The 22,316-nt window shown below is 38.0% G+C and overlaps 1 protein-coding gene across 5 annotated transcripts in view; it reads left to right on the plus strand.

Moving 5' to 3' along the window:
* The window catches only part of LOC142341065 (uncharacterized), a 69,175-nt gene extending 48,886 nt beyond the window's left edge, over positions 1–20,289 (plus strand). For all 5 annotated transcript variants that reach the window (XM_075391914.1, XM_075391922.1, XM_075391939.1 and 2 more), the window contains 6 exons: positions 772–1,590; positions 4,953–5,207; positions 5,603–5,733; positions 16,031–16,229; positions 16,622–17,085; positions 19,524–20,289. In XM_075391914.1, coding sequence (XP_075248029.1) covers positions 772–1,590; positions 4,953–5,207; positions 5,603–5,733; positions 16,031–16,229; positions 16,622–17,085; positions 19,524–19,965 — 2,310 coding nt within the window. In that variant the 3' untranslated portion in view covers positions 19,966–20,289. The remainder of the gene's footprint in view (positions 1–771; positions 1,591–4,952; positions 5,208–5,602; positions 5,734–16,030; positions 16,230–16,621; positions 17,086–19,523) is intronic.
* Positions 20,290–22,316: the final 2,027 nt, after the last annotated feature.

Here is a 22,316-nt window from a genome sequence, read left to right on the forward strand (position 1 = left end):
CAATAAACTGTGTTCGTTTTTGAAATGATCGCAACAGGTGTTAATTAAAAAATTTACCACACGGTTGTTATCGCCATCAAAGTTATCATAACACCTCGGCTTCGCCTCGGAGTTTGATAACTTCTCGGTGGCGATAGCAACCGTGTTGTAATATTCATAAGTAAACGTCGCTGTAGATGTTTTTTTTAACGTTATTTACTTTAACCGAGTTATTTGATTAGTGAAAAAGAATTGTATCTAGAATCTGTAGAAACTGTTACAAAGATCACTTGGGCCTCGTTTCGACTATATTTTGGTTCTTAATCAACTTCAGTTTTTTGTTTCAAGTTTTTGCTAGATCTTAAAATCATTAAAGATGGTTGAGTTTTCTTAGAAGTAAACGACACTACTATTGAACTAAGGATTTTCTGAACTTAAATCAACTAAAGTAATTATCCTTCTAAACGACCGAGCGGCTAATAGTTGCGACGAGACTATTAGTTAATTGGAATTAGTGTAAAGAACCAGGCCGGCATAAAACTCGAGAACCAGGCTCTGAAGAGTGGGTTTGGTTGAGATTCTTGAGCGACCACAACACAGTTTTGTACAAGTTTCCGGCCAGATTATGTAAAATAGAGTCCTAATTGGATGCTTGGATGATACACATGATCGTCTTTGTTTTGACCTGCTTTAGTTCATAAGAATTGTTGACATCACTTTTCGTCCAGTTTGAGGTATGTAATTTAAGAATCCTACTTAGTTTAGCGCGTTTGAACTAGACTCCTATTTTAGATGGGGACAAAAGATATCTGGGAGAGTGCCGAATATGCAGCTAATTATCTTTGGTTTGTAACCCAGAGTAAGAAGTGTCCTAAATGTACCGCACCTATCCAGAAGGTTGACGGGTGCAATCACATGAAGTGTCTTGCCAAGGGATGCAGACACGAGTTCTGCTGGGTGTGTCTTACACCTTGGTCCAAGCATGGAAGTGCCACTGGAGGGTTCTGGCGATGCAACCGCTTTACAAACAGTGCTGGAATTATTGGTGAGCAACAGGTGGTCCAGTCACAAAGTACAAACACATCGACCAGTAATGACAATGGTCAGAATACGGGTTCAACACCTCAAGAGAACAATAGTGAACAACCGTTAGCTAGCTCGGAAAGAGTGGGAGAACCACATACTTCGTCAACTGTAGCGCAAAACAAAACTTCGTCTCGGATATCGATTGTGGGAACTAAAGCAAATCCTGTCCACAATAGTAGGCAGGGCTTGTCTAAATTAAATGACCGTGAAAGCAGCTCTACTACTAATACACAATCCGCAAATGGTATTGGGAGAATTGCTAAGCAGAATAGAAGCCTAACGACTTCAGTGTCTGGTGTTAGGGAAAACAACAGAGCTCCCGAGTCAACTGTGTCACAGAATCAAAATAATCCTGCTCGTAGAAGCACTGAAGCCACAAACAACCCGAACCAATCTGCAGCAATCAACAGGAGCGGCAGAGAAGCGGCTGCGAGGTTGAATGATCTTCACAGGTTCCTTCACTACTATGCACGCTTCTTCAATCACAGGCTGTCTATGAAACTGGAACTGCCCTTGCTAGAACAGGTGCGTCTTCAAGTACTCTTTGATCGCTAATAAGTTTTAAGAAAGAACGTCTGTCGAAATTGATGATTTTTAAGTGATCAACTTTATGTAACAACGGGATTTGAGCCACATCTTGGCCACCTATTTTGGTAGAAATGACACGTTGGAATAATTTTCTGAAGTGTAGGTTAGCTTGCTGCTTTTCTCCTTTTGGCTTTTTGATCGTTTTTTGTTAGAACGATTCAGTAGTGATATTTCCAAAATCTGACTGCACTCCGGAAATATCTGAAGGTAAATACATCACAAAACAGTTATTGGTAAACAAGGGTAATCTAAGGTAATATAAAACTAAGTTTACCTAGAATTTGCAAGTGAATTCCCGACTGCTCTCGAACGATCTTTGATGCAATTTTCGTACTCGTGTGTGACTTTTTCATGCAAAGCTTTTGCTTGACTGTGTTGAGTTTGATTGACAGTCAAACTTTTTTTATAGCGGCGAAGCTGTAAACTGAGCGGAGCTATATTGCGGTGCTCTTGTTTTTTACGACTCGAAGACGAGTATTGGTTTTCGAGGTTTTTTTGCCAGGAGTACTATTAGTACAGACGGCTTTTGACCTAAAAGCCAAAGCGAGTAAAACTGCCATTTAAACTAATTTTTTTGACTAAGTTTTTTATTATGCGCCGCGTTCAGTGAATGACTTTTCGACTTTGAAATAACCATTTTTGCCGTTTCTGTCTAATTGGGCCAGTGTTCTTCTTCGGAATTTGTTGTTTTGGGAAATAATCTTTCGTCGACACTCTATCAGCATGTAATTGTCTGAAATTGATACCACAGTGTATTTGAGAGCCTAACAATGCGTTTCTAAAATGTGCAAATATTTCAATTTTTGCTTAATTCTTTTTGGCTTTTGCCATTAGTTTCTTCATTTTGGATGTTTAAGTAAACTTTTTTCGAAAATCAGTACATATGTTTATTTTGATGATTAATAGCCTCCGTCAGCCTCTCAAATGGCTATTATTTAGGGACTCTCCTTTTTTTAATTTTCTTTACTTTTTGATCACGTTTTTCGTTTTACATAAGTCACGGCCTTCACTTTTGACTTCTGAATTATCTCAATCACTGTTTCAACTGAATGGATTTTAAATGCTTTCACGTATTGAACTATGTAATGTTGTGAATACCGTCAAGTTCAAAAGAAACGGGATAAACATATAAAGCCCGGTCATTAAATCATGATGCATTAAGTCAGCAAAGTTCGTTGGAGCGATTGCTAGTTGGCATTAGTATTAGGCTTAATAGCCGTCAGTTTAGAATTTGAAATAATTGTAATTTTAGAATCTGGCCGAATGTGCAGAATTCAGGCACCAAATAAGAACACCTTGAAACTTAAAAAAAGATCAGTCAATTTTTATCTCCTATTTTTTTTCCTTTTATGTTTCAATCCCAATGTGCGTCAATCGGGTATTGAATTACGCAATATAATGAATATATTCAAAACAGCAGAATCAAAAGAGACGGAATAAACTGATAAAGCCTGGTCATTAAGTCATTGAGAATTAGGTTATCAAAGAGAGTGTTTGCTAGCTGATATCGATATTAAGCTTATTAGCTTTCAGTTTGGAACATTTTTGACACTGAAAATAAAACAGAAAAAATTCAGTCAATATGTCTTCTTTTTCTGTTTCGATCCTGATGTGCATCAGGCGCGTCAACGGCGACTATTTTCCGGCAATCTGCCGGCCATGTTGGATGCATCGAAAGACTCTTTATAACGTGAGATATTTTTCAAATTAGATTTAGCACATTCTAATTCTATTCTGGCAGTTTTAGTTAAATTTTTCTTAGTTTTTTGTTTGTATTTTGGTTTTATGTACTAGGATAAGTCTCTATGTGAACTGTCAAGGATCCTAATTTTATTTTATCAGTGAAATTTTTTTCATAAATTGCATTTATGGTTTACATGTTTTTTTACGTTTATTTGGAAAGTATGTCGTTGTTTGAAATCTTTGAACTGTTTTGATTTTTTTTCTCTAGAGGAGGATGGTTTTTAAATTTTTATAAGCGTCGGATGCTAAATAATTTTTTAAAAATTTGTTTTACGCTTCATTTTTTAATCTCGTTATGAATTTTCAAAAATCGAAAACTTGTTTTTTTTTTTTGTTTTTTTTAATGTTATTTATTCTCTACGTTTTAGAATGTAACGTTCAAGCTCGGAGGTTTTGTTTTTGTATTTTGGTTTTATGTACCAGGAAAAGTCTCCATACGCACTGTCAGGTATCCTAATTTTGTTTTATCAGTGAAAATTTAACGTAATTGAATTTTAAAGCAGCTGTTTAGTCTAGCATGTACTGTAGTTAAGAACTGTAGGTTATATTCTCAGTGTAGTTGTCATTTTGAATGTTAAAGGCCATTTTAAGTTTTTGGCACCTATCGCGCTTTACCCGTGACCGCACTCCGCTGCCTGAACCCCCAAACAGTAACACCCTCCCGCTTCCCCGAAACCCCTCCCTCGACAACTCATGCCCCCAACCTTATCTGTGTCCCCGCCCAACCTACACCCACCCCTCCCCCACTGATACTATTGATTTGTGATAAGTCTAATCTGAATTTCGAAAATTTTTTTCGGTGGTAATGTTTCGGTTGTCCTCGTTTTATTGGTGTTTTTACTTTGTTTTGACTTATGTTTTCGACATTGTTGGTTCTAGAGTTAAATTTTCACGAGTCTTTGGGTCGTTTTCGGTGTTCTACCGGTTGTTTTGCATGCAAAAATTTTGCATGACCGTTTTTGATCTAGACTATGCTCGCCTAGATCAAAAACGGTGGCTTTTGTCATAAGATCTGTGATTTGGCTTTTGTCATAAGATCTGTGGTAGCTGGGAAAGCACGGGGGCATTAATTTGCTGAGCGCCTCTCGTAAAGCTGTACTGTGCGCTAAGAGTACTGTTGAGTGAAGTTGCGCAGGAACGCTAATGCGGCATAAAACGAAAGAAAATAGGTGTTCGAGTTGTAGTAACTAAATACTACATATAAAATCTGAAGTTGAATTTAGTGTTTAATGTTCTCGTATAGACAGCTATGGAATATCCTTATGCACATTCTAAGTTGTGCTGCTTGCAGAGGGATTGAGCCCTTGGTTGGTTTCCTCATTGTTTCCTCATCGTGTCTTGTTGTTTTCTTGCGGTCATTATTTAATGTCTTTCTGCCACTCAGCTGAACTTGTGTGCCTAATTTTATGCATGTTCATGTTCATTCTGGCGAAAATTTCTGACCACTTCATTCTCGTCAACAAACCATTGACGTGAGGTAGTTAAATTGCTGAAATTGTCTCGTTTCCAAGGTATCTAAGCCATTGCTCGCATAACTTCGGAGCAAAATTGTTCAGGCGCGTGAGAGGATATCGTCACTGCTAAGGTGCTTCGAGTGTAGTGGTAGCAGTCAACACGTGGCACAGCTAGAAGATAACAGAGGCACCACCAGCAATTTTGATGTGGCCAAAAAGCAGAAAAACAGCGATAACGGCAACCATATCAATGGTGACACTTCCGGTAAAGAGGAAGACGACGAGGAATCGATTGAGCGACAGAAAAGACTCACATTCCTAGAGACTGCAATCAAAGAGCTCATCCTCACTCGCAAGGTAAACTTACAAAAAAGCTTTACTTGATTGGCGATATTTGAAATCAGATGCAATAGATGCTTCCCTACTCATGAATCAAGATAAGCTACATTGTACCGGCAAGTGTTGTAAGCTAAATAATTAATTTTTCTCCGAGAACATTTGTAACAAATTGATTTGGGGTTTTATGCTTTGTTTGTCGGGACATTTTCCCGTCTGCTCAGTTTCCAGTACGAGTGATTTACCATTATAACTTTCTGAACTCAATTGTTCGAATTCGCGGATCTTCTGTTCTCTTTTATCCTTTAAAACTACTTTTATCTGCTAGGTGAGGAGGATAGATTTAACAGATTTAACGCTTCCGTTATGCGAGTCCGTTGGCAGTCGTTTATGTTAAACAGTGCGTTGTGTTTTAGGTGTTGAGTGCGTCGTATGTGTTTGCATACTACCTGAGTGACTCGCACCATCAGAATGTGCGCTCCCTCTTCGAGTTCATCCAGAATGACCTGGAGGAAACTGTGGAGAACCTTGCTCAAATTGTCAACAAGTAAGACCTGTTCCGCTTATTCCTGCTACGCAGCAACCATAAATATTTTTTAAATTGAACTTTTTCAAATAAAACATAAATATTTTAAACAGGGAGGCACAGAATATTCCCAAATTCGCATTTGGAAACATAAGATGTATCAATGGTATCGCGAAAACATTTGTTTCAACGCCAAAAAATTGCTACGAAAATTGTTTCAGCTGCTACGAAAAAAAGTGAATAGAATTGAGCTGAAGCTTGAAAACAAAACAGAGAAAAAATACTTGAGTTTTTCAAAGGAACCAAAAGCCTGAGTAACCTTCAATTTCAAAATGTTTAGTTGCACTTAGCTTATTGATAAATTTTATCAAGAGTTTTCCTCAAAAATGTTTTCACTCCACAAAAACTTTTAAGTTCCAATTCTATTTGCATTATTGGTGCTTTTGATTTTGTTTCATCAACGTTTGTCTATAAATAATTGAAATTGATTCCTGGCTCGCTATTCAAAGATAACTGGGATCTATTCTTCTCCCCCCCCCCCGTGTTTTTATGACCCCAAATTTTATGTTATATAGCACGTTACTATGTAAGAAAAAAAGCACGCGCGCCTGGTGGTAGCAACACAAGTCGATAAGAAACAACAAAGACAACGCAATTCTGACTACCTGGTTGATTTCACAACTACTGGTTTTTTTGTTATTGATTAAGCAAATGAAGTTTCACAATTGAGAAAATGTCTAATAGAAATAGTATTTCAAACTTCCTGTTGTTTTAAAGAAATCTCAATACGAGCTAGGACAGAGATTAAAATAAGCGCTCTAAGGAAGCACACGCATGAAGCATTCTCTAAAAATTACTTGGAACAGCAAATTGGTGACCTGAATTGAGGATAAAAAATAGCTGATTGGATTTGGTTTTTCAAAACAGGTGGCCTCCCATTTTTTTGAAAAAAAATAAATTTTGAAATCTTTCAAAAAGCTAAGAAAAACACAAGGCATACAAAGGCGTGTATGAGACTAATTTGTGGCAACATTGCAGAAACAAATTTGAGATTCAAATAACCAAATAATAAATCGTGCCATTAATAATGAACCAACCTTCTTTACCTCCGAGAGAAGCGTTTTCAGGTGACAACTGAATGGGCAAAAAATATGTCGCTTATATACGTCTGAAGGAAAATACAAGCTGCTTTTTGAGGCAGCCTTTAAAGACAGAGTTAGGTCTATGGTCTGGGGGGCAGGCGCCCCCCTCCCCATCCCCCAACAACCAGGAATTCCCCCTGAGTCAGAAATTGGCTGTTTTAAGTGATGTTCTTGTAGTGTCATTTCTTGTAGCTCTAATCGCCTCCAGAAATCTCCTCCTCATCTACTGACTTTACTAGTTTGCTTACATTTAGCCATCACTGCAACTCAAAACACCAAACACACAGCAACTCTTTTAAACTTTATTGACTTTTCGAGCGGCTAAACGTCTATTTTGCTGGGTGCTAGTTGTCTTTTACCATAGGCTCATTACTTTTGAAAGGCATGATTTGAGCATCTCAACATGATGTTCCATCCATTCTGGTTTCTTGCAAATTTTGGTGTTTTCATCAATCATTTGTAAAACTGAGAAGCGAAGATTATACTAATGAGCAGTCTCAACTTTCATTGCTGCGTTTCCATGCTTTCATTAATTGTACAAACAATGTGTTCCTTTTTGCTCTTTAAAAACTTGTTTTCAAAGAAGAGTACTGAGTGGAAGAAAGCTGTAGTTCTTCAGATTTTGTTTCAACTTTTCAATGCTTCTTCCTAGAAAAGTGAACCGGAAATTGTCACTCAGTGACATATGCATGCAGTTCGAAGTGCAACTTGTGCCCTAAATCATAGAGTGAAATTGAGATCAAGTTTTAGAGATAGACATAATTGGGAGAACTGAAGTAGTTGATAGGCAACTTTGATGCAAAACAAATAACGCAACAAACAAAATTCACTGTAACGTCCTAAAGTACGTTTTATATAGTAATGGATATATATTTTCCCCATTTTCACTGATCGCCTTACTTAGTGCTATATTTGCTTTAATCTCAATGCCATATATAGACTTCATTTTTCTACCTTATTAAGATGAGAAAATGTATATTTACTTTATTAATATCCTGTAAACTTTCTCAAGTATATTTCTTCTAAAAACCATTTAATTATCTTTTGTTATTTGATTTACCCATAACAGAGGAATTTGTGATAGTGCTAAACTGTAGTCATATTTACAATGTACACTTCACTGTGTTCATCTTATTTGCCCGGCACGTGCCAGCATGCGCCAGAAGTTCTAATTATCTTGAGCTAATCTTGATGTATTTGTATAAGTGATTACTCAAATGTAAATACGGCCCGCAGGTCTGAAAAAGTATTAACCAGAGCGACACAACCAAAATCATCAAGTTGAAATTCAGCAGTCAAATAATTCAGTCTTAGATTTAAATATCTTTTTTAGTGAAAAAACCTATAGCTGTCGGCCCTGCTCCGAAGCAAAACTAAAACCGCTCAGGCCCTGAACAATTAATCACGCGAAAAGAATAATTTAAGCAACAAAAGCTATGCTACTAAGTAGTTAATTAAATTAGCGAGAAACATTACTTCGACAAACTTAGCACAATAATATAGCCGGATAAATGTATATTACATGGTGACAGGAGTGTAGACAGCTTTTTCAGTTAGTTCCGTCCAAAAAATTGTTTATCTTTTGAATTTTCCCATTCCTTAATTCCATTGTTATTCAAAACATTACTTACTTATTTGTATGATTCAGATGAAGTTAGACAACTGCACAAATTTGATTTAACACTCTTCTCCTACGGAAGTCCCAACATCGGAAATACCTCCGCAGAAACGTACTCTATCTTTCTTGAAGATAAATTACCCACTATTTTTATTGTTGGATTTACAGAAGACTACAAAGACAGGCTCCTTGCAATAGTATCATTCGACAATCACTATGAATTCAAATCAGTAATTAAGCAAATTCAAAGGGAAATGTATCTCGACTTAGAAAGCCTGAAATCACAATTAATTATATTAAGAGGAGATTCTAACTAAAATTAGTACTTTGATTCACCCATTATCGATGTCTCTGAACAAACTTTATTTATATTTTACTGCAGCATTTTTTATCTTCTTCATCATTGCTTATTATCTGATCACAGCACTCTTCATCTACCTCTTCATCACAGACAGCGCCATTAGTTTTTCCTTCCAATTATCAATAGTCATTGCAACAGAGATTGGAGCCTAAAAGCAGGTGACGCCCAATGACAGTGACATCATACTGAGACACATACACACAGAACGAGAGAGTGAAGCCCCCTATTGGTAACAAAACCGAGTCAATCTGGAAACTGTGAGTTAGAACACATAAACATTGGTGCTAAATTAAAATGCCTTCCCACGATTTATACAATACCCAAATACTCCCTGTTGTTACTAACTGCCGCTATTCAAATCATTTTGTGGAATATGTAGACTATAACTACATACAATTCATTAGCCACCAAACTAACAACCTTATTACCTCAACAGTCATTAGCGCCTTTGTTTCTGACAAAACAAAACAAATCGCGCTTCTAACTCAAAATTCTATTGACAAACGTGCCTTACTAATACTTGCCCCCAAGACTTTGCGACAAAAAGCCCGTGAATTTTCTAAAGTTAGACATGTCGTGACCCGTTGCTATGACATCGATTTAGATGATTTTGATTCTCCCCTCGTCGTAATTTCTGAATAATTGCATTCCCAGTCCATCCAGATCATCACTACTAATTTCATTCAGTGCAGTTTTAAAATTATAAGAAAATAAGATGACCGCTATCGCCCAAATAACAGTAGAACCCTATAGCGGAGCCGAAAATCAAAGTTTCCGCCAATTTGAGCACCTCTTCCGAGGTTTCATCGGTGTTGCAGCAATCCCTGTTAACCAACAATCAAATTTTCTGCAACTCCACCTCCGAAACGCCGCGTTACGATATTTTCAAACGTTGCCTGAAGCAACAAGAAATGATCTTGAATTAAGCCTCACAGTACTCAGGGACCACTTCGCGGATCAAGATCTTCAAGAAGTACATGTTCTTAAATTAGAACAACCAAGATTTGACCCAAAAACAGACAGCCCCGAAAACCTCCTAGTGAACTTACAAACAAAGGCTCAGCGTGCCTACCCAACGCCAAATCTGGCAGCAGTTGCAGCACTAGCGCTTCCAGGAGATGGAGGAGCAGGTGATAGAGCAGAGCACGCACGCTTTGATGGAGAAACAGCCGCAAGAGCTGCTAGATTACAAGCAGCAGAGGACAACAAAAACGAGCAAGTAAAGCGAATTTTCATTAAAGCCATGCCGGGATGGCTGAGATCAAAACTGATGGAACAACCACCAGCCACTCTAGTTACCGACCTCTGCACCACTGCTCGACAACAGATGACAATCAGAGTCATGTGCAGAAAGGATGACTGTCCTGAAGATGGATTCAATGAAATCAATAACGCAGTGTCCGAGAACTTGATAAATGCGCTCTCTAAAATGAACCAGACGCAAGATTCACTAGGCAAAAAGCTTCAAACAATTGATGACCGCATCACGGCTGCACAGATAGAAACAACAACACAGAGAGAAGTACTTCACTCTCCCCAGCAATCATTTAATAGGCAGTGGCAATTCCCCGTGGTGCCCTACACGCCCAGAAATAACTATGCAAGTCAAAATTATCAAAACTCTTACAGAGGAAATAATATTAGAGGCCGAAACTTCTCTAATAGAAATCCGAGACTCCGATTCCCAAACACTAATGCTCAAGTGATTTATCCTCGAAATTTCACACCTCAGTCACAATTCCGCATTCCCACCAGCCCATATATGCCTGTGACTAGATCCAGCGGTACCTTCTGTTATACATATTGGTTATCCAAATCACCGATAAAGTCAATGTTCTCAGAGAGGTAGAACTAATAATAGAGGAACCTCATTTCCATTTAATCGCCAATCAAAAAACTAATAAAGCCACGCTTAACGCCCAAAATTCGCAGACAGTCCTCCAAATCTATAGAGCAGTCTAGCAAACTATTTAATCTTTACAATATAAACCCAAATATGAGATCATCCCTTCTCCCCTATGTCAAAATTAAATTTAATAACGGAAAAAGCCGTCGAGCACTAATTGACACCGGCGCTTGTGCAAACGTCATAAGCAACATATTAGTTCAAGAAATTACCGAAACTGACAAGAACGCAGTCAAATTGAAGCAACCAGATTGTACTTCAGTCAAAATGTCAGAATAGACAACTAGTCAGAATAGAGAAACAGGCCGAAATTAAATTTAAACTCGCTCACACAGATTTTGTTGAAGACTTTTTCGTCCTTTCCTCAACAAACTCGGCCATCCTTGGCAACCCGTTCTTTGTCAAGCATGATATTTCAATTAGCCCAAAACAAGCCCTTATTCAATTCCCCGATCTGACTGTTCAAATAAATGAAATCAAGCCTGTAAGCGAAAAACGACGAGCCGTAAGACATAAGAAGATTCCCATTTATACAAACGAGAAGCAAACAATACAGCCCAACGAGCAGGAAGTGTTGCGCTTCATTTTGGTTCGACTGAAACGCTTCACTACATGGGGCTTTCCAAGAATGCCAAAGGCGTGACTTTTTTTGTCTCTTATTTCCTGTGAGCACGACTCTTCGCTTTCGAGAACACAAAAAATCTGCTAATGGTGCGTTTTTTAGCACGAGTACAAATGCGCAGCCTGTGTTTTTTCAGTATGTTGCTATTCGCTGCTTGATTGTACTCAGTCATTCGCATACGAAGCTGCTCTTCCCGCGGTTAATCTTCCAACCTTCCTCCTCGTAAAAACCACTTATTTCTTCTGGAAACAAACAACTCCTTGATGTCAGTGCAGCGCTAAAACCTTAAAACTGAGTCGGTGCGGAAATTGGGCACAACGTTACATAAAATATGCTTGAAGTGATTGAAATATCAATTCTTATAACATCTAAAGGAAACTGCCAACAATTACAATTTGCTTAGTCACTGACATCAGAAGGGCCAGTACATGAAGTTCGTGGTCCATTCCCTGTAACAGGAGCAACCAATTCAAGGCTGCCGGTAGCCTCGAAGCTCCGATTGAATTTAATTGGGAGTCCACTGCAAAATGACTGACATAACGTGCTTTAGCTCAAAACCATTATCTTGGAACAAAGAAGTATTTAGAATTATATTTTGAAAAGAAGCTCTGCACAGCTCTGCTTGATAAATAGGTAATGAGAGCCCCTCTTTTGTCACAAGAAAATAACATTAGGAAAAAAGGGGTTTACTAGACTGTTGAGCCGGAGTGCCTCTATATCCAGACTTTTCTTCTAAATCCAGACAGAGAGAATAAAAGCTCTCTCATCCAGACTTTGTTCTGGCATCCCGTAACACACGTTGATTGAAAAGGACTCGTTCACGGTCTCTGACTCCTTAACACCCGGCTTGCACCAGCCCTTAACGTGGAATCCTTCATCGGTCGAAATATCAGCGCAAGCTTTTGATTGTTGAATCACCATAAAATTCAATTATTGACAAGGGAGGAAAGATTAAAACATCTAGTTTGCTTACATCATTGATATCAATGGAAGTGACGCGAGAATCTGTTGCTGGCCATGAATGAACGCTTTCGTCCAAAACAACTTGCGACAGACGACTTGAGCAGATGGCCTCGTCGTCGCTTGTAATATAGTCAAGCTCATCGCAGCAATTTAAAGTTCAATGCCCACTGTTTCCGAGCGGGAACTTTGGTGAAATCGCAAGCATCAGCAGGGAATTGACCGTCACACATGGTCCCCTTACACCTATTGTCTTTAGTGGGCGTTAACAATTTGGTTCCACTGAAACGCTGTACTACATGCGGCGTTCCAGCAATTTCAAACGCATGAAAGCTTCCTTTGTCTCCTTTTTCCTGTGAGCACGACTCGTCGCTTTCGAGACTGCAAAAGATCTGGTATTGGTGCGTTTCTTAGCGCTAGAGTACAATTACGCAACCTTAAAACTGGATTTTTTTCTTATGTTGCACGCTACTTGATTGTACTCAGTCAAGCCCTTAAGAAGCTCCATTTTCCGCTGGCAGTCTTCCAACTTCTTTCCTCGTAAAAAACACTCATTTTTTCTGGAAATCAACATTTTGAAGTCAATAAATACGATGCAAAAAGTAAAAACTAATTTCCATTTGCCAGAATGGGTTGCTACTTGATGGAGAAATAACCTCCTTGCTTTGAAGGACAATGTTTTTTCCAATGTTCCCATCACGCGTAGGCTGTAGAAACCACAGTTCATCTCCAGGTGCAAAACTATTTGGAAACGGCAGGAATTGTTCCGCTTCATTTTGGTTCGACGGAAAAGCTGCACTACATGTGGCATTCCAGGAATGCCAAAGGCGTGAAAAGCTGGGTATTCTTTCATCTCCTATTTCCTGCGAGCAGGACTCGTCGCTTTCGAGAACACAAAAAATCTGCTAATGGTGCGTTTCTTGCACTAGAGTACAAATACGCAGCCTGTGTTTTTTCAGTATGATGCTGTTCGCTACTTGATTGTACTCAGCCATTCGCATACGAAGCTGCTCTTCCGGTGGTTAAACTTCCAACGTTCGTCCTCGTAAAAAAACCAATGATTTCTTCTGGAAAGCGACGACTTGACTTCAATACGGTGCCAAAACGTAAAAACTAATTTGTTGCGGCAAATGGACATAACGTTACTCAAAGTTTGCTTAAAGTGAGTGAAATATCTAATCTTGTCACATCTAAAGAAAACAGCAAACAATCTAAATCAAAACTTTGAACGACACTACGCTTACAGCTCAATTTCACTCTCTCTTCGAATAAATAAGACAAATTAATGATCGGTTAGAACTCAACAATTATTTTTTATTGGTCAGAACGAGTGGTAAAGTGAAATATAAATCAGAACAAAAACTTGCTCTCGGTGTTATTCAAACTCAAGTTACTATGAATGTTAGTGGACACCATACTATTTCTCCAACAGCTTCATGAATTGCCTTCTATCAAAAACATCAGTATCACTTTTTGATCCCCAATCTAATAGCATAGACCTTATGATACTAGCCTTAGGCAAAAATGCTTCGGCTATTGAAAACTAGCAATCGCGCTATAGTGCCGTTCGTTTCTGTTGGAATCCAGAGCACTGATTGGAGACAACCTGAGGGATGCCGCTCGTCAGTCTGAAACATGATTGCAAAACTGAAAATGTCTTTGTCCTTTCATATGTCCTTCATATGGAAAGATTGTAAATTCTTATTCATAGCTTACGAACTTAGTTAAAATATATTGAGATATGCGCTCAAAACTTCAAAACAACGGCTTCAACAATATTCACAATTTTCTGGCGTCCAATCACAGCACAGCCAACTGTTGAATCCGAGCATATAGCACATCTGAAAAAAAATATTGCGTTACATCTAAGCATCAATACTTAATTGATACTACATAACGGCCTGGCCTCAGCTATTGTCGGTTAAATAGGGTACTGATAAAAAATAGTCTTTCTTTCGATTACAGACATACAGAAACAATAAATTACAAACGTAGACGATGCGAACGCCAATTGCCAAACGGTCAACGCACCGGTTGGCAATTTAAATGATCTCAATGATGCTGTGAGCTCTCCCATCGCAGTCGTGGTCGTCATTGTTTTGAACGAGATGTTCTTCAAGCATACTTGAGGAGCATCAAGATCTGGCTGGAGAATAAGACCCATCAACTTCTCCGTCGCCGTTGCCTGTTTCTCCAAGAAGTCCGCTTTTGACGTTGCTGCTCCTCTTTTGTCTCACAACGAGAATTCGGTTTTCCAAAATCTGCGTCAGGTGTCGAACCACAGGTACAAGCTGGAGACGAAGCGGACGCGGCTCGGCTGTGGCACAGTTTTCATTTTGAACCAACTTGGCCATTGATTGAAACAAACAACTCCTTGATGTCAATGCTGCACCAAAACTAATTTGCTGCGGAAAATGGGCACAACGTTACACAAAATCTGCTTGAAGTGATTGAAATAGCAATTCATATAATATCTAAAGGAAACGGCCATCAATTAAAACTAAAACTACGAAAGACACTAAGCTTACAGCTCGATCTCACTCTTCAAACAAAAAATGCAAACTGATGTTTCATTGGAGCTCAAAGAAACGAAACATCAATAGGCAAAGTTCTTCAAGAACGGCAAATTATTTGCAAATTTATCTATTCTCAACCTTTAAAACAATGATTGTAGCGACAATTGATTTTTTTGGTCACAACGAGTGATAAAGTGAAATATAATTGGAATCAGTTACTTTTTATAGATATTAGTTACTATGAATGATTGACAGCTTCATGAATGATTTGCCTTCATAAATAATAAAAACATCAGTATTAAACTTTGAGCATCAATCTTATAGCATCGACCTAATGATACCAACTTCATTTGTTTAAAACATTCGAAAAAGGTTTGGTTAGTGAAAACTAGCAAGTACGCTAGTGTGCCGTCCATTTCCAATGGAATCCACAGCAGGGGTTGAGGACAATAGGAGATGCCACGCGTCAGTCTGAAACATAACGGCAGAACTGAAAATTATTTGGTCCTCTCCTCACTTTAAGAATAAAACCCTGAAATTGCTAACTTTGGAAAACCGTGAATCCTAAACCAAGCCAGCAAAATTAGTTAAACTAGTCATTTGATAATTGAGCTGACATTTTCATCTAATTCGACATTAAAAACCACTCTTAGTGCCGAAAAGTTAAAAAGGAACAGCTTTATTATTTTTTAATCAACTCTGTTCCGATCCACATTCAATTGACCTATACCTTCTGTTATCTTCCTTCAAGTTTCATTTTTCTCCCAAAATTTGTCCCTATTTTTTGTGTAATAGGAGAACAGAAGATGGATTCATTGCCACGGATTCAGTTTTTAAGGTCCAAGGCCATAAAATTAACTGTTGGATTTCGCGAAACTAGCGATTATTACCAACTATTGAAAAATTTGAAATCACAAAGTGAGAAAATTGAGTTTGAGGTTTCCTCAAAAAGAGAAGAAAGACCTATTCTGGTTTTTCTAATAAGAATTACGTTCAGAGCCACTTTCGCAGGACCAAACCTGCCCTTCAATTTTCTCTTGAAAAGTCGTGAGAAATTTAGTTAGAAGATATTTTAGCGAAGATAAAGATATGGAAATTGGTTTAAATGGTTTAAAAAGAAAATGGTTTAAAAGGAAGAACTGATGCTTTTTGAGAGTTGTTTAAGGCAGACATTTAAAATGGATGGATTTCAGGCAGCACTTGAGTGCACCTTGGTTTCTGGTGGAGAAGGCCCAATTGATTGTCAAGAAGAAGCGGTACGAGTTATTGGACGCCACCACTCGTGGCATTCTCCCATCAGACACCTCCCCTATTTTCAAGAGGAAGAGGAAGACATTCCAAGGTGTTCAGGTGTGCCTCGATCCACTCAAAATGAACATGTCTGAGAGACAGGTACCACTATTTGCGATTATGCATCTGGCCGAAATTTTATATCTGTTGATTGGACTTGCAATAAAAAAAAGAATGGGTTTTGCATAAATAAAAAAAATACCCACGCCACTTTCCAGCGCCAGGTTGTATAAGTGAAAGCAAGCAGAAATGGATTAACTTTCATCTGTTTTTGCCGCGCAATTCCCATTATTAGCTCAAAGTGCCATAAACGAGAGTCATGGCGATGATAGAGTTATGGAATTTGTTCATATTTTTTTTGCAATAGTTTAATTTTGCAATAAATTAATTTTTAAACGCTTGGACAGATGTTATTTGTTCGGCAAATGGGATTTCGACAATATGTGGTGTTAAAGCCAGTCAGTCATTGGTTGAAAAGAAAGATGGTGTTGTAGGCAGTGATGACTTCACTGTATGAGATGGTGGTGGAAGGAGACGGGTGGCTGGTGGACTCCACGGGATGTCACAACAACATACCCATGTTATATGGCCACGAAGATTATTACGACCTTGATATCAATGGAGGACCCCTCGTACATTCAGGACTAACCACAGTCACATCAGGAGGGGTTGCGAGGCAAAGTGGTGCTACAAGTGCAAACAAAGTGATCAACAATCAGGTTGGAAAGAATAAGAAAGCATGGCCAACAGGCAACAGTACGGATAGCGATGCTGCAAAGCAATGTGCTAGAAAAGGCTGCAACCGACGCGTGTCTTTGCCTGCCAAATTGACGAACAAAAGGAAAAATGGAGTCATTGGAGGCTGGCTCTCCAGACAGAAGCTGTCTGACCCTACACACCAATTGCCCTACAGAAATTTGTATGATAACAAACAGAATATAACCAACAGCTTTTGCAGGTTTGTACTTCTCAACATGGCTATGCAAAGTTACAGACTGCATTCACAAAAAGGTAATAGCCATTTTACGTCAATTACTTTTTCTTCTTGTTTAATTGCTCTCGAACGAAGTTTGTAGCAATTATATTTGTCCTGTTCGTCTTTTTGTGAAATTTTTCGCTTGACCGATTTTTCGTCTGACCCATTGACTTTTCGTCCTTAAAAACGGGATAAACAGGTAGAGCCCAGCGGGCATAAAGTTTCATTAGAGGCCCTTAGCCGCGTTTAGTAGTCCTTCAAGTGCTTAGTGTGATGAAGCTACCAGGAAGGCCCTAGTTTAAGGTTAAAAGGTTATTTTAGGAGTTTTTGAGCCCAAAATGTTACAATTTTTCGTGTTTTTTTTTCAAGTCATTTTTCGAATTTATTGCTGGATCAGTCTAAAATTGAGGCTGGTTAAAATTGAAAAAGGTCTTTGGCGAGACATGAGTACTTTTTATGACCTTTTTAAGAGCTATGTTTTGGTAATCCGAGCAAAAACACGCAAATTTATACTAATTTTCACAATTTTTTTCAAGCTTCTTACGCATTTTTGTCGTTTTTTGAGTTTATTCTGCCCTATGTGTCAAGGAAATTCCTCTGGGAGATTACTGCACAGTTTCTAGTGGTAATGGAATAGTTTTCAACATTTTAACATGAGGAATTTTAGCATTTTTTTTACATGACTTGCAATTATTTTCAACTTTTTTTGAAATTGAAGTTGTTATTCAAGTTATTCCAGACCTACAGCCAGATAACCCCTTAGGGGGTTCGATAATAAGTTTCTCCAGCCTCAAGAGTCCAGGAAGCTCCTCTAGTTTGATAATAGGTTAATTCATAGCTTCTAGTGGCAATGAAATAGTTTTCAATTTTTAATAACATGATTTTAAGACTTTTTTAATATAATTTTTACCGGCAATTTTGTCCGGCACCCTGGGCCCAGAAGTCTCCTCTAGGTTTTGATCATAAGTTACTGCGTAGTTGCTAGAAAAAATTAATCTTTCAAGACTTTAATATCACAAGTTAAAGAATTTTTTTTTAAATATTTGCAATTTCAAAATTTTTGAAATCGTGTAATATTTTAGGTTACTCCAGCCTCAAGAACCAAGGAACCTCCTCCAGTATTTGATAATAGGTTAATGCATAGTTTTTAGATGCAATGGATTGTTTTTCAAGATTTTAGTGTCACGAATTTAAGCAATTTTTTCAAAGAAACATTAGCAATTTCATTTTTTTTGAATTTTGTTGATTTTTTTCTGGTACCAGGGGCCCAGGGATCTCCTCCAAGGTTTGATAATAAGCGTTTGCATAGTTTTTAGAGTTAATGGAATGGTTATCAGTATTTTAATGATCGAGTTTTAGCAATTTTATTTTTCAAGTTTTTGAAAAATTATTATCGTTTTCCAAATTCTTCGATCTTTATGAGCCAGTGAAGGCTTGCGATAGGGATAACGGTTAGTGTCATGAGACAATTAACTGGTTCTGGAGATATTAGTATCACGGATATTAGCAAGATTTTTTAAAATTTCTGGTCAACGAAAATTTTTAAGTCTTGCAGTTGGGTAACGTGACAGAACTCCAGCGACAAATGGTTGTCGACTCCAGCGACATTTTTTTCACTGCCAAATGTGGAAACTTTCTGTTTGAATTTTGCACTTTCATTTTTTTAATGATTTATTTACTAACTAGGCTAGAAAACTGGAATTTGCAGAGTCGAATCTCATGATGGAAAATATTCTAGCGCGCATTCTCTCTCTCTCTCTCTCTCTCTCTCTCTCTCTCTGTTTGTTGGTGTTTCCTCGCTTCACTTTTTCGTTCACTTTTTATATCTATCGCATACCCTGTATATATATATATATATATATATATATATATATATATATATATAATCCTTAACTCTTTTGTTGATGCCGCACTTCAGCTGCTGTTATCTGGCGTGATGTCATCATCTGCGCTCCTCACCTCACACTCTTCAATTAAGCTAAAGCTAGTCTCAGCTAATCGAGGCTAGCTACTGACGAAGCCAACCGGTCGTTCGAGAGCAATTCACCCGACTTTAGTTCAATTAGAACTCGACTTTATGTTCAAGTAGCTCTAACGCCAATGTGTGGGTAAAATTTTTTCTCATATGATAGTTTACAAGAGGGGCATAAATTTGATGTTTTGATCGCAGTTTGTCCAAATTTAGCTGGATGATTGATTGTGAAGTGGTGTTCATGCAGGCAGACTATTAGTATACAATTCGTTTCAGATGATGATCTGAAATAGATTGTAACTTATATCCGGTACTAAAAATTGGATGATTAGTATGACTACTGTGTTCATAACATTGATACCGTTGAGCATAAGTGCATTTATCAACGCAGCGGGCTATGTTTGTTTTGAAGAATTGTACGTTTCAAAAAAGCATGTTATCTTTTTAGCTTGTCTTGTATGAGGCGTGACAAATTGGACTCACTTGAAAACTCTGGTTTCACGGTGACGGGTCAGAAAAGTTCGAATGTTAATTTGTCCTCTACTAGTGTGCAGATGAGCTTAGACAGCGAATTTCCACCTGTGTTTCTGGACAACGAAAAGATTGACCGGAAGCGGAGAGAAATTGTGAAGATGAACTATCAACAGCAGGAACTAGAGAACCAACAGGAGACTGAAGATGTGACTCGGAAGGTGCCAGAAGATTCTGATTCTTTGTCTTCAATGTTGAATAATGAAATTAGCATGTCCGTGAAGGTCACATTGCCTCAGAATGAAGATGAGACTGTGTTCGACGTCGAACGAGTTAAGATCAATGAAACAACTCAATTTAATACGTTGAGTTTGGACAATGGACGAATTTTGCACCAGTGTTCGTCTTCTGCTGCGTAAGGATTGAGATTCAGTTCTCGATTCTGTCCTAATTCAACTGATGGTCTCTATACTTGATTTCTGGCTTCGTGACTCCTACCTAATAAAGTGATAATTTGAAGATGGAGTTGTCATATCTTGGGTTAATGCAGTTATCATCAGCGGAACTTTGTCGATGATTTGATTTTAATGTAATGTGCAGTACAGATTTAACAAATTTGCAGTCGTATTCATAGACCAGAGTATCTTTTGCCAAATAATTGTCTATTTTATCCAATAAAAATTTGTAGATTAGAAGAGACGTATTTATTATTTAATGTGCAATAATATCAATGTTTAAAATAACTTTCTTTTCATAGAGTGTGATACATATTCATTAAACTGACCAAGGGCGATCATATGAAGAACAGAAAAGTTTATGGTATAATTTCGGGACGTTGAGCTATTCCTTCGTTGGTGACATGGTGGCGTTTAATTTGAACGCATGCCAGTGTTTTTTATAGCTGCGAAGCTGTAAGCTGAGCGTAGCTATATTGCGGTGCTCTTGGTTTTTTTACAATTCAAAGAATTTGAATTGTATTGGGGCGCTGTCTTTTTTTTAAGATCTGTTCACACATTTTCATGAATTTTGAAGTCAAATTGGAGTAGTGATTTTGGTCACGCCGAAACAGGAAATGGAGCGAAAAAGCGAGTGGCTTTGCGGCGTGAAATTTTTTTGCTCTAATTTTAAAGTAGAGTGAGAATACGGTGTTTGAACAAAAATTCGCTTTATCGGTGGTGGTTTTTTTGTTCACATGCGGCAATTTCACTTTGATTTTTACTGTTTTTTCGATTTTTTGGATTGGAATTTTTTCTAAATGGTTTTTCCAATCCTTTGATAGTCCGTTCTAGGTCTAGTTTTCTGTTTAGTCAATGAAAATTCTTTGAATTGTACGTCAGGACTTGTCCTGCTATGTTTTTAAGATCTGTTCACACATTTTCATGATTTTTGAAGTCAAATTGGAGTAGTGATTTTGGTCACGCCGAAACAGGAAGTGGAGCGAAAAAGCGAGTGGTTTTGCGGTGTGAAATTTTTTCGCTCTAAATTTTAAGTAGTGAGAAAACGGTGTTTGAACAAAAATTCGCTTTCTCGCTAATGGTTTTTTGTTCACATGCGGCAATTTCACTTTGATTTTTACTGTTTTTTTCGATTTTTTGGATCGGATTTTTTCTAAATGGTTTTCCCAATCCATTCATAGTCCCTTCTAGGTCTAGTTTTTTGTTTAGTCAATGAAAATTCTTTGAATTTTACGTCAGGACTTGTCCTGCTATGTTTTTTTGTTTCGTCGTTGACGCTCTTTTTTCGTTTTACATTTGTTCACACAGCAAAGCTGAAAAAGTCAAATTTTCTGAATGAGTTCTTCCTCTCACTAACGGCATTTGCGCGCGTGACGTCATTTCTCACTCGCTTTAGCAAAAGTTTTTAGGTTATTTGCGTGATTAGGTTTTGATCATACGTGACTTACCTCACTCAATAAAATGATTTTTGCACTTTAAAACTTTTGAATTTGTTTAAGGTCAAAGGAACTCCTATGTGCAGTAAACTTCCCTAATAAGAGGCGTCTGTGGAATGAATTTTAACAAGCTTTATTAATTTAGCGCTGAATGTTTTTTAGCCTAGTTTTTTGAGCTGCGTCGATTTTTTTTCCAATTTAGATCTGTATCTGTTTCTATCTCTATTATATGGCACGCAGGTCTATTCTTTCGCAGCTATTCCGGCAATCTGCCGGCTATGTTTCACAAATGTATAGGACAGAGTAGGGCAGAGAAATTGACTTCTGTATTTGTTGCCGATGTCATTTTGACCTCTAGAAGACAAACTTCCGAAAATTCAACGAAACCGCTCTTTTTAAACTGAAATTTTTTACTCCTTTTTACAAGAGCTGTGGAAACAAGACGTGCTCCATTAGGGAAAATGGACCGCAAATAGCTTGATTATCTATCTAGAATGTTTTTACCTCAATAGTAATTTTTGATGGCAACAATGAAGGGGTGTCAGCCAGATGCTCTAAGGCGACAGTCTCGCGTCAAGGCAAGGAAGGACGTCAACAGCAAATCTGCTTCAATAGCCGATACTGCCTCGCCTCTTAACATGACTTCTCAATGCGAACATATGTTTTGAAAGCATCTTCAAATACTCGCAAGTCGAAAATCGGTATCAAGCGTCAGCAGATGAGGACATTTTCAACGTCGTCAAAAAAGAAAATTTTCTTGGAAGGATTCAAGATATCACACTAGTTAAGAGACGCCACATTTTTAAAAGCTGTAATTGTCACAAAAAGTCAGCGCTCTCCGACGTCATCACTGATTTTGTAGGCTGCGGTACATCTGAC

Source organism: Convolutriloba macropyga, chromosome 1 (genome assembly GCF_964194025.1).
Source record: "Convolutriloba macropyga chromosome 1, txConMacr16.3, whole genome shotgun sequence".
NCBI classification, from domain to species: domain Eukaryota; kingdom Metazoa; phylum Xenacoelomorpha; order Acoela; family Convolutidae; genus Convolutriloba; species Convolutriloba macropyga.